This window comes from Nerophis lumbriciformis, linkage group LG05, assembly GCF_033978685.3.
Source record: "Nerophis lumbriciformis linkage group LG05, RoL_Nlum_v2.1, whole genome shotgun sequence".
NCBI lineage: Eukaryota > Metazoa > Chordata > Actinopteri > Syngnathiformes > Syngnathidae > Nerophis > Nerophis lumbriciformis.
In genome coordinates, this window is record NC_084552.2 from 46729053 (window position 1) to 46742832 (window position 13780).

Below are 13780 nucleotides of genomic sequence, written 5' to 3' on the forward strand. Positions count from 1 at the left end.
ATATTTGAAACATTTAAATGCACAACTCCATCTTCTGCTCACACACTTTCCTTAATACTCTCTTGCCCTCCTTCTTTGATCTGCTTTTTTCTTCATTCTTCAATATGCTATTTTCCTCTTTCCTCAATGTGCTGTTTCCCACTTTCCTCAATCTGCTCTTTTCCTCCTGGCTCAATCTGGTCTTTTCCACCTTCAATCTGCTCATTTCCTATTTTGTCAATCTGCTCATTTCCTCTTCCCTCGATCTGCTCTTTTCTTCCCTCCTTGATCTGCTATTTTCTTCCTTCCCTGATCTGCTCTTTTCCTCCTTCCTTGGTCTGCTCTTTTCCTCCTTCCTTGGTCTGCTCTTTTCCTCCTTTCTCAATGTGCTTTTTTCCACCTTCCTAAATCTGTTCTTTTCTACCTTCCTCAATCTGCACTTTTCCACCTTCCTTAATCTTAATTATATCCTCTTTGCCTGCTTTTCCTAATCCCCTAATCTGCCTTTTTGCTAATATTTCAAACATTCTAATGTACAACTCCATCTTCTTCTTACACACTTTATTTAATACTCTCTTTTTCTCCTTCTTTGATCTTCTCTTTTCCTCTTTCCTCAATCTGCTGTTTTCTATCTTCCTCAAGCTGCTGTTTTCCTCCTTCCTTATTCTGTTCTTTACTCTTTCCCTGCTTTTTCTCATCTCCTAATCTGTCTTTTTGCTAATGATTGAAATATCCAAATGTACAACTCCATCTTCTCCTCACACACTTTCCTTAATCTTCCATTTTTCTCCTTTCTTTGATCTGCTCTTTTCCTTGTTCCCTTGATCTGCTCTTTTCCTTCTTCCTCAATCTGCTTTTCCCCCCTTCCTTAATCTGCTCTTTTTCTCTTTCCTTGCTTTTCCTCCTCTCATAATCTGTCCTTTTGCTAATCGTTGAGACATGCTCATGTACAATTCCATCTTCTCCTCTCACACTTCTTTATAGACGTCACAAAATTTGAAAGATAAAAAGCGAACACAAATACATTCCAGCCGTTTGAGGTCTACTTCCTAATCATCAAAAATGCTGACCGGGTCTCTCTCCATCCAGCTAAATCTAATCACATATTATTTCATTTCAACCGTTGCAAAGAGTGAGAAACAAATGAAGCGAGGCGAGGTGGGAGGGAAAAAAAACGCTGAGTTGTAGAAGAAAAATATGTATTCCACTGTGATAAGGCTCAGGGGGATTGTTGATTAGATTACTGTGTCATCGTTGGAACCCTTATCAGTGTGTAATGTTGCTGAGTCATGCTTGGATGTAAATGTTTGATTAACCTTCGCGTTAGACACTGCTGAATTGTGTCATGTGTATAATAATAATGAAATAATTCAAATTACATTTTCTGTTTTAAAAGAGAATAAATGACAACTAAGTCTTCTAAAAACTCCCGAAGGTAAGATGAGCTCTTACGATGACCTTGGAAAACACAAAATAATCATCTTATTGACACTTACAATTGAGTGGAGAACACAAAAGGTGGTCCACACAGTGGTCAAGGTCACACACAATCTGCAAATCTCATCTATGTCCTCTTGTGTACAAATGTGGCTTAGTTAAGCGCTAATATCACCACTTCTAACTCATTTTCCTTGTATCGTATTTACAGCAATTATATGAGTTATTTGCATGAAAAGTAGTCTGATATCAACAACCCGTAATTAATAACTTTCTTTGTGAAATGATCCATGCAGATCCATCCAGGTTTTCTTCTATTTTACTCAATTCATTTACAAAACATAAACATGGTAGGCTATAGGCTACTAGGAGCTAGGTGCTACACAACAGCTAAGCACAAAATAGCACTGAAGGTAGACATACGTAATAAGTATCCTTCATTTAACAATATTGCGGTCTAAAACAGAAAATTTGTCAATATAAACATCCATCCATCTTCCGCAGTTTCAAAGTCAGGTCGCGGGGGCAGCAGCCTAATCAGAGAGACTTCTTTCTACCCGGCCACTTTGTCCAGCTCCTCCCGGGGGATCCTGAGGCGTTCCCAGGCCAGCTGGGAGATAGTCTCTCCACCGTGTCCTGGGTCTTCCCCATGGTCTCCAACTGGTTGGACGCGCCCTAAACACCTCCCCAGGGAGGCGTTCGGGGGGCATCCTGACCAGATGCCCGAACTACCTCATCTGGCTGTTCTCAATGTGGAGAAGCAGCGGCTTCACTCTGAGCTCCTCCCAAATGACAGAGCTTCTCACCCTATCTCTAAGGGAGAGCCCCACCACCCGACGGAGGAAATTCATTTCCGCCGCTTGTACCCGTGATCTTGTCCTTTCGGTCATAACTCAAATCTCATGACTATAGGTGAGGATAGGGACGTAGATCGGCCGGTAAGTTGAGAGCTTTGCCTTTTGGCTTGGCTCCTTCTTCACCACGACAGACAATACATGGTCCGCATCACTGCAGATGCTGCACCGATCCGCCTGTCGAGCTCACGATCCACTCTTCCCTCACTCGTGTACAAGACCCCGAGATACTTGAACTCTTCCACTTGGTGCAAGATCTCCACCCTTTTCCGAGTGAGAACCATTGACTCGGTCTTGGAAGTGCTGATTTTCATCCCAGACGCTTCACACTCAGCTGTGAACCGATCCAGTGAGCGCTGGAGAGCCTGGTCAGATGAAACCAGCAGGACCACATTATCCACAAAAAGCAGAGACTTAATACTGCAGCCACCAAACCGGATCCCCTCAAAGCCCTGACTGCACCTAGAAATTCTGTCCATTAAAAGTTGTAAACAGAATCGGTGACAAAAGGCAGCCCTGGCGGAGTCCAAACCTCACTGGAAACTGGTCCGACTCACTGCCGGCAATGCGGACCAAGCATTGACACTGATCATACAGGGAGCGGACCACCACAATCAGGCGGTCCGATACCCGATAGTCTCTGAACACTCTCCACAGGACTTCCCGTGGGACACGGTGGAATGCCTTCTCCAAGTCCACAAAACATATGTGGACTGGTTGGGCAAACTCCAATGCATCCTCAAGGATCCGAGAGTATAGAGTTGGTCCACAGTTCCACGACTAGGACGGAAACCACACTGCTGCTCCTGAATCCGAGGTTTGACTATCCAACGTAGCCTCCTCTCCATTACCCTTGAATAGGCTTCACCGGGAAGGCTGAGAAGTGTGATCCCACGATAATTGGAACACACCCTCCGTCCAAAGGCACTGCTCCCACTGTCCTGTCAACCACGACAGCCCCACAGCATCCAGAGCCTTAAGGAACTCCGGGCAGATCTCATTCACCCGGGGCCCTTTCATCGGAGAGCTTCTTAACTACCTCAGCAACCTCAAAATAGGAGAGCCCACCACGGAGTCCGCAGGCACTGCTTCCCCATTGGAAGACGTGTAGGTGGGATTGAAGAGGTCTACAAAGTATTCCTTCCACCATTCTAGAACACCCCCAGTCTACGTCAGTAGCACAGTCTCTCCACTATACACGGTGTTGAAGGTGCACTGCTTTCCCCTGCTGAGGCGGTGGTTAGTGGTCCAGAATCGCTTCGAAGCCCTCCAGAAGTCGCCCTCCATGGCTTCTTCGAACTACTCCCATGTCCGAGTTTTTGCCTTCGCAACCGCCAAAGCCGCATACTGCTTCTGGAGTCCCATGAGCCAAAAGGGCTTGATAGGACTCCTTCTTCAGCTTGATGGCATCCCTCACCATTGATGTCCACCAGCGGGTTCTGGGATTACCACCACGGCAGGCATCGACCACCTTGCGGTCACAGCTCCGATCAGCTGCCTCGACAATAGAGGCATGGAACATGGTCCACTCGGAATCAATAACCAGCGCCTCCCTCATAAAGTGTTTGAAGTTTTGCCGGAGGTGGGAATTTAAACTCTCTCTGACAGGAGACTCTGCTGAGACGTTCCCAGCAGTCCCTCACTATGCGTCTGGGCCTGCCAGGTCTGTCCTGCATCCTCCCCCACCATTGGAGCCGACGCACCGCCCGGTGGTGATCGGTTGAAAGCTCTGCCCCTCTCTTCACCCGAGTGTCCAAAACATGAGACTGCAAATCCGATGATATAACCACAAAGTCGATCATCAATATAAACAAATATCAAATAATTATTGTAGCATATTAATTACACATACAAAGTCTCCAAGGAAGAAGCGTATTAGAAAGTATCCAGTAACAAACATTACCACTCCTCTTCAACTTAAAGACAGCACAATTCTATTCCAAGCAGTGAATAATAAATGGTTTAGTGTGTTTGACTCATTTAAATAATTTCATTTTCACCATCGGGACACACCTACATGCACCCATACACGTTTAAATGCAACTCTTTTATATTTCACCCACTTGTCGTCTCATTTTACAGCTGCCCGCAAGCTTTATTCTCGTGTGACACTTGCTGAAGGAGGCGAGGGGAGGCGGGGAGCTAAAAATACGCCGCCGGCCTCGGCTCGCCCGGCGCTCGCTCAAACATACACAGACGGGAATACTGAGGAAGTCTCAGCTGTGATCCATCATGGAGGGACTGAAAATTATGATACCGCTGAGGGAGAGAGGCAGTGAAAGGGGGTGGGGATGGAGACAAGGCGAACGCACGCACACATAAATATAGAGACAGTTGACAGTGACCACCTTTGAGACCCTGATGTGTCATAAACGAGCATTGGAGGGACAGAGGAGAGTGATACATGCTGTCATAATGGCATCACTTTCCATAACAACACAGATGGAACATTTTGGTGTGGAAGAACTTCACTGATTGTCTAGATTCTGGATGAATGAGCAAACAATTTCCTATTGAAAACAGCGGAAGCTTGTAGTTTTAATGGTGTACTTTTGTCCACATCCTCCTGAGAACCTAGAGTGGATTTTTTTTTTATAGCGCTACAATGTCTGGAAAAAAATAATTAAAAAAAGTATGTTTTTAATGTCCACTGCAGAGGACATTTACTCTCAGGAGGATGTGAATATTGACTGATGGAGGAACATTAATTAGTGAGACAGCCAAGGACTCATTTACTCAGGGGACTGCTTCATTAAGTAGACCCCCGGGAAGGCTCATTCAATGTGTGTGTCTGTGTGTGCGTACGTGTGTGTGTAAGAGAGAAACCACAGAGGCATTTAGTCATGTTTATATCCTTGTTTTTGGCCAGTATGTGTTTAGCTTTGTAAACATGCATGGTAGTGACGGGTGGCCTGCTTGTGTGTGTATTCTGGTGGCGATAAATCAACACACATTGGTATGAAAGTGTTGTCACCCTGAGATTTGTTAGTGCGGCGAGGAGAAGAAGGGGTAAATTCTAAATTTACTATGGGCGGCGGGAAGGCTGCGGACACATCTGGAGGAGGTTCTTCTTTGCCTGCCTTGTTTTCTTTCGCTACTAGTGTCACTGCTCCCAGTTTTGAATTTTTAGTGTGCAGTGTGTCACACCTGTATATCCTCATGCCGTTCTATTTCCTACCTGCTGTTTGAGCTCCTGCACAAGGCCGTCCTTCTCCCTCTTCAGTGCTGACACTTCTTCCTGGGTTTTCTTCTTCTTGGATGAGGAGAGCTCCAGCAGGGCAATGTTGGCGTCCTTCTCGCTGATGGCCGCCAGCAGCGCCTCTTGTCTGCAGATATCATTGATAATAATGCATCATTTTGGGCCTATGACAAAAGCAGCAGGTTTAATTGAGTACAGCAATCAGTCCCTCCTGGAATTTGCGGTGTTGTGATCGTGCCGATTCACACAAACTCAATTACTGCTCGCAACTTTCCCCAACATTTTGGCCAATCAGCGTCCTTTTTACCAATCTAATTTGTCTCAAATGCGCACGTCAAATGTCTAATCCCAATTTAAATTTGTTTTTTGTGTAGACAAAGCAGAACCAACGTGTCACAATATATCAACTCTTTATTGATCAAAATACCCAATTGTTGTCCTCATGTGTAGTTAAAACCTGCTTCCTGTTGCTGTCTACAGCGCGAAGCCTTCTGGATAATGTAGTATATAAACCTTTACTGCCTTGTTTACATGTATTTATATATATTTATTTAACATCTAATTATCCAGGGTAAGACAATTAAGAACATATTCCCATATGCAATACTGACCCAGCAAAGAGTCAGAATTTACATGTTAGAGATGTTGACGTGTAATGATAATCTCATTTACCAACAAAAATCAGCGCTATAGATCGCTCTCAGTTTGCAAATGCTCTTAACGTGCAGGGGTAAATGTGATGGAACATATTATTAGTTGCAATTAGTCAAAAAAGTACAGTACTTTGACAATGAGCTTAGGGTATGTGCTTTTATGCCATCTAGTGTCTACTTTTAAGTCTGTGTGCTATAAAACGACTACAACACTGATACATTATGTGTTTTTTTTAAACTATTGTGCTTTTGATTGATTGATTGATTGAGAAATTAATTGACATCTTAAATAATTGAATCCATGTAATGCTTTAAAAAGACAAATGGATGGCACAAAAAGCCAAAAGGCTTGTTTCCATTGTGGTCCATTAAATATTCATCACATTTGATACATTCAATAATAAAAGATATATAACCTGTAACATGTATATAAAAAATTACGTTAAAAAAATTGATAAATTATAAACATATACACAGTATACATGTCAGGTGATTTGAAAAACAATATACCGGTATACAAAAAATGGGAGGGGGGGTATATACACTATGTACATGACACTCTGTACATGACTATGCACATGTTGACTCCAAGAGTGTGCAAAACAGAATGAGAAAATATATATGCACTATATAGATTCCTAATGAAGCCTTAGCTTGACGCTCCTCTACTTTCTCCTGCTCCGCTTGCTGCAGCAACAACAAACAAAACTCCAGACGCTCCTCTTCGTTTTGTATAGTTTACTTGTGAACTTGTGAACTTAATCATTCAAAAACGTAAAACAATAACGATGTGGGAACAAATGAATGGCAAAATGAAGCGAGTTTGTTACAGTAAAAAAGAGTTAGAAAAAGTAAGAGAGGTCAAAAAACTGTGTGGCTCAATTCCCCCGCACCTGACTGCCATTACCCATAATACCTTGTGTCCAAAAACCAACCTACCACACAGATCCTTCCGCCATATATGCAATCAAACAGTTACGTCATCAAATTATTTAGACAAATGTAATAATTACAAATAAAGTGTACCTTATGATTATTCTAAGCATGCAAATAAAGTAAATAGCCCCATTTTGGCTAAATAAACAAAAAGCACCTTCCATAAAAATTTAAATGAACTTAAACAGCATTTAGGCTCCGACACACTATAACCACATATAAACCTGTTTGATGCGCCGAAGAGTTGATGGGGATCAATTTTGGTTCAGATAAGGTAGAGGTTGAGCTGAGCCATGATTTTATGGCAGTTTTAAAATTTAGAAGGGAAGTTCGAATTTCAAGGTCTTTTGAGGTCAAGGTTACAAGGAACACTTAAAACATTGATAACAATTTCCTAAAATCATATGATGAATCAGTGCTATTTAAATTAAATCCTAAAACTGCCAAAAATTTAGGCCGCCACATTCAGAAAAAAAGCTTGTAAAATCCAGAAGGGACTGAACATATTACGGTATAATTCGGTTGGTAGAGCGGCCGTCCCAGCAACTTGAGGGTTGCAGGTTCGATCCCCGCTTCCGCCATCCTAGTCACTGCCGTTGTGTCCTTGTGCAAGACACTTTACCCAACTGCTCCCAGTGCCACCCACACTGGTTTAAATGTAACTTAGATATTGGGTTTCACAATGTAAAGCGCTTTGAGTCACTTGAGAAAAAGCGCTATATAAATGTAATTCACTTCACTTTACTTCACACTACCTGTATCGGTCATAACAATGAACTATGAATACTACACAAGAAGATAATCCGACACGTTTCCAGCCTGATTCTTTCCTTTTCACCAAAAGTTAGCAAAGATAATTATCTGACGTTGCGAAATATTAGCTTAAATTTTCACCACCGATATGTTTGGAAAACAGTCTAAGCTCTTAAACAGATTAAATGTTTACAAACAAACAAACCAAAATGGTATTTGTACTTCTTCAATATCATAACAATTATCTATATACTAGTGATGGTCAGATGAAGCCTCATGAGACATTGAACCACTTCAGCCAATTGGTTTGTGAATTTCTCAAAGCTTCAATGCATGCTAGAGATGCGCGGATAGGCAATTATTTCATCCGCAACCGCATCAGAAAGTCGTCAACCACCCGATCTAACATTTGATCAGAACCGCATCCGCCCGCACCCGCCCGTTGTTATATATCTAATATAGACGATGCAAGGCATTAGTGAGGTTATAAAGCTTTTGCCTGTTAAAGAAAGGAGACTGATCCAATGCAGCACAGACATTCGCGTGCCACGCTGTCACGACCCAGACGCACACCAGTGCGCAATCATATGGTAGCCGCGCTGAGCGCACCTCCAAGCGCGTCTCGCTGCCGGCGACGGCCGGGTATATGGGCCCGACGCTCCAGCGCCATCCATTTTCAGGGCTAGTTGATTCGGCAGGTGGGTTGTTACACACTCCTTAGCGGGTTCCAACTTCCATGGCCACCGTCCTAGCTGCTGTCTATATCAACCAGGGTGAGCCCACCCCTTTCGTGAGCGCACTGCGCGCGGAGTGACCCCTGTTACGCGCCCCCGGCAACAGGGGTGGCGGGCAGGTAAGCTGCGCGGGCGGAGCGCGCGGAGCGACCCCTGTTACGAGCCCCCGGCCACGGGGGTGGCGGGGAGGTAAGCTGCTTACCTGCTGCGCGTGACACCGGCCGCGGCGAAGGTGGACGAGGCGGGGTGTCGGTGCAGTGGGCGCGCGGTGGTGACCCTGGACGTGCGTCGGGCCCTTCTCGCGGATCGCCTCAGCTACGGCTCCCGGTGGGGCCCTCTCGGGGGAAGGGGCCTCGGTCCCGGACCCGGCGAGGCGTCCCTTCTCCGCTCCGTAAAAATGTCCATCTCTTTTTTTTTTTTCTTCTGTTGTGGCATATGCAGCAGGTGCCTGCTCGTTTTTCGTATGTGGGTAACAACATTTAACTATGTATATATATTTCCGAATTGGTTTAACTGCCACCCGCCTGAATCTATTTAAAATCTAATTTTTTTTATTTAAGCCACCCGACCCGACCCGACCCGCGGATAAAATCTAATTTTTTTTTATTTCATCCGCCCGATACGCGGATAATCCGCGGACTCCGCGGTTGTGCCCGCAAACCGCGCATCTCTAATGCATGCACAAGACACCACCTGCTGATCAAATATATAATTACAAACAGCTGCATATTAAAGGGGAACATTATCACCAGACCTATGTAAGCGTCAATATATACCTTGATGTTGCAGAAAAAAGACCATATATTTTTTTAACCGATTTTCGAACTCTAAATGGGTGAATTTTGGCGAATTAAACGCCTTTCTATTATTCGCTCTCGGAGCGATGACGTCACATCGTGACGTCACATCGGGAAGCAATCCGCCATTTTCTCAAACACAGAGTCAAATCAGCTCTGTTATTTTCCGTTTTTTCGACTGTTTTCCGTACCTTGGAGACATCATGCCTCATCGGTGTGTTGTCAGAGGGTGTAACAACACGAACAGGGACGGATTCAAGTTGCACCAGTGGCCCAAAGATGCGAAAGTGGCAAGAAATTGGACGTTTGTTCCGCACACTTTACCGACAAAAGCTATACTACGACAGAGATGGCAAGAATGTGTGGATATCCTGCGACACTCAAAGCAGATGCATTTCCAACTGGACTGGACAGATCAGCTTTCAGGAAAAGAGAGCGGATGAGGGTATGTCTACAGAATATATTAATTGATGAAAACTGGGCTGTCTGCACTCTCAAAGTGCATGTTGTTGCCAAATGTATTTCATATGCTGTAAACCTAGTTCATAGTTGTCAGTTTCCTTTAATGCCAAACAAACACATACAAATCGTTGGTTAGAAGGCGATCGCCGAATTCGTCCTCGCTTTCTCCCGTGTCTCTGGCTGTCGTGTCGTTTTTGTCGGTTTCGCTTGCATACGGTTCTAACCGATATGGCTCAATAGCTTCAGTTTCTTCTTCAATTTCATTTTCGCTACCTGCCTCCACACTACAACCATCCGTTTCAATACATGCGTAATCTGTTGAATCGCTTAAGCCGCTGAAATCCGAGTCTAAATCCGAGCTAATGTCGCTATACCTTGCTGTTCTAACCGCCATGTTTGTTTGTATTGGCATCACTGTGTGACGTCACAGGAAAATGGACGGGTGTATATAACAATGGTTAAAATCAGGCACTTTGAAGCTTTTTTTAGGGATATTGCGTGATGAGTAAAATTTTGAAAAAAACTTCGAAAAATAAAATAAGCCACTGGGAACTGTTTTTTAATGGTTTTAACCCTTCTGAAATTGTGATAATGTTCCCCTTTAAACACATAATGTGTGATGCATTGAAATGTTGCGTCTATAATGGCTTTTGGAAATGACAATGAATGTTTGACAAAATGGTTTTGCTAGGTAAATCAACAAAGTGTAATAAAATATGTTTGTGTTATAGGTTGATTGGCAACACTAAATGGGCCCTAGTGTGAGAACGTGAGTGTGAATGTTGTCTGTTTATCTGTGTTGGCCCTCCGATGAGGTGGCAACTTGTCCAGGGTGTACCCCGCCTTCCGCCCGAATGCAGCTGAGATAGGCTCCAGTACCCCCCGTGACCCCGAGAGGGACAAGCAGTAGAAAATGGATGGATGTATTTATATTGTGTGTTTGTATTTTGTCAACATGGTAGAGTCATATCATATGACAGGTTGTATAATGTGTTTCTGTCACCTTGTGGAAATGGCATGAAGAGGAAGATGACAATATAATGAAACTTGGACAATGATGTACAGAACAGAGGAGATTTATTTCATTTTTGTTTTTAGGCGATTTTTTTAATTTTTTTTTAACAAAACCTCTCCATCATCCAGCTATTGATTTCTTGTCGCTGGTTAAAAAGAATAAATACAGAATGCGTTACTTTAATAAATGTAATGTTTACAGCGATCAACACCTTCGAGAACTGACTAAAAGGTGGATGCGCGAACCAAAGCTCTGATGACGTCACTGATACAAGGAATTATTGAAGTATTTGTTAAATGGATAACAAGTATGTCGTTTGGATTTAGTCTGTCGTCCTTTGATTCCAGCGGCATTTCAAAAACTTTTATTTATCCTCTATCCATATTCCCAACTGACCACAAGTCTCAAAAGCTCACATTTCCAATGCAGCTTGGGCGGTTTATAAGTCTGAACCGCGTCCCGAAACAGTCACGTGGTACAACTTGGCAACGAGGCTTCACACGTCTTCATTTCCGGCTCCTCCCCTAAATGAAGCAAGCCTCGATACGCGCTTCGCGAAAACGCCCCCTCCATTACTCGACACGCCTCGAAGCCTCGGCACATATGGTCCCATCACTACTATATACTTATTTCACTGCAGAGTAGTTAAAAGACAAGCTATACTTACTAAAATAGAGCTGGAAAATGCTGTGCATTAAGCAAATCTGCTAATAATTCTTCTTCTTTTTATATGACCACATGACTGCCTCTGCCAGGTCAGTTTAGGTACTGCGTCATACAGTTTTTGGTTTAAATTGACATACAATATACGACAGTTAGTACACTGAATCATACGTCGCCGCCAATAGAACAAATGTATTTTTCATATGCTGTATGGAATTGTACCAACACCTTCACAGTGAAAACCAGCTAATGGGATTCTATTTTTTTTTTTTTTATATTTGACGATCATGACATCATTTTACGAATATAATTTGCTGACCTTGTGGCTGATACTGTACTATTAAGTCCCAGATGGTGGAATCAGCCACCAAACAGCCAATAAATCATATTTATAATCAAGTTTGGTCCATTTTCTTGCCAACGAGGCAGATCTGCCACATCCAAGATGGCCTACGTAAATATGTTTAATGAGGCATCTACATTTTAATGTCAACGACGAACATTACCACAATAGAGTTAACATAAATAATTAGCGTAAAAGCAATCACTTCTTTTTTAATTTGGCAGTCAGTAACTCATTGTTGCAGCTCAGAGGTCAGTCCAGACATGAGGTCAAATGCGTGAAAACTATAAAAACAAAAAAACGTGACGACTTTTTACTATCAAGTGTTTAGAAAATCTAATAGAAAATCTTAGTCTGCTTTAGCGAGGTGAACGGGGTCAAAGCATTAAGTTTGCTTCTAAGTTTAAAATGTGCAAAGTCAGGATGTTTTCCTGCCCAAACCTAACCAAACCATAACTTTTCTCCCTGAAGCATCCAAAAACAAACATATTTTCTTTTAAGTGGGACATAAGGCGATTGTCGGACAGCTAAAATTGGAACATTTGTCAACTGGTAACGGTCGTTTAATTGAAAAAAACAACAAGCAAAGCAAACAAAGTGTTGGTTTGGTGATTACAGGGTCAAATGTGAGCGTTTCCTCTTTTCTCAGCGCGCCGCAAAGTATAAATCATACAGATTTTCATGTACCAGGACAAAGACGTGTAATTATACCGACCCGCCCAAAAGTCACTGCTGAAGTTCTTGAGCGTGCACGAAAAGTGAGGAATTCCATGATGAGAGTGTCTAAATGAAGACAGATGACACATTCAGCCTGGGTGAAAACTCAAGGATTCTATGGTCAACCTCACTGACCACGAGCTCAGTCACCCATCATGCATCAGTGCTGCGGCCCTGAGGAATGATTGATTGATTAATTATCACTGATGATCAGCCGCACAAAAGATACACAACTGAACTCTTTCAGTTCTGAACAAAAGAGTACAAATGTGTCAAAACTTGTAACCTTCATGTGTTGCCTTTGTTTTTTGTTTGGACTAACATTAAAAACAGAAGACATTTCACCCTAAAGTTTTCACCCTGTAAGAGATCAATCGAAATGTCTACCCCAGTTCAATGTAAAACCCGGATTATGATCAGTGTTCAGAAAACTACTTCTAAAAAAGTAATTAATCATGGTGAAAAAGTAATGAAATTACTATTTAATAAATGTCACTGTTTGTTGTGTGAGGTTGTATCTACGTATTTCGTATCAGGTTCATTTTAGTGTGGTGATGGTTGTTGCATTTATTAGTAAATGTTACTTCCTGGATTGAAATTGCTGTGCTTCTGACGCTGACTTGTTGCTACAACCTAGGGTTGTACGGTATACCGGTATTAGTATAGTACCGCGATACTAATGAATAATTTTCGGTACAATACCGCCTCTGAAACGTACCGGTCCCCCCCCGCGCCCGCGTCGTCCTCACGTCGTGTCATTGCTGGTTTACGAACAGACGAGCATGTTCGGCGGCACACAACCACGGAGTACTTACAAGCAGACACAGTGTGTAGAGAGAAAAGGGAGAACGGACGCATTTTGGCTTAAAAACTAACGATAAAGGTGAAGTTATAACACTGAAACGCCCTCAGGAAGAATTGCTTAAGACAGTGGTCTCCAACCGATTGGTACCGGGCCGCACAAGAAATTAAAATTTTTTTTAAAAATTATTATTAGTTTTTTTTTTTAAATTAAATCAACATAAAAAACACAATATATACATTATATATAAATATAGATCAATACAGTCTGCAGGGGATACAGTCCGTAAGCACACATGATTGAATTTCTTTATGAAAAAAAAAAATAAATAAAATCAAATAAACCCCCCCCCCCCCAACCCCCCATTAGTGAGTGCGGCTTATATACCGTGGCGGCTTATAGTCTGGAAAATACAGAAAAATCTTTGGGTGTATAG

The 13780-nt window shown here is 42.7% G+C and overlaps 1 protein-coding gene across 22 annotated transcripts in view; it reads right to left on the reverse strand.

Annotated features, from left to right (window-relative positions):
- Positions 1–13780, reverse strand: part of LOC133605969 (ELKS/Rab6-interacting/CAST family member 1-like) — a 149292-nt gene that overhangs the window by 21225 nt on the left and 114287 nt on the right. For all 22 annotated transcript variants that reach the window (XR_009815206.2, XR_009815205.2, XR_009815203.2 and 19 more), the window contains one exon: positions 5449–5596. Coding sequence is in view for 18 of the 22 variants with exons in the window: in XM_061959423.2 (XP_061815407.1) it covers positions 5449–5596 (148 nt within the window). In the remaining 4 variants the exon portion in view is untranslated. The remainder of the gene's footprint in view (positions 1–5448; positions 5597–13780) is intronic.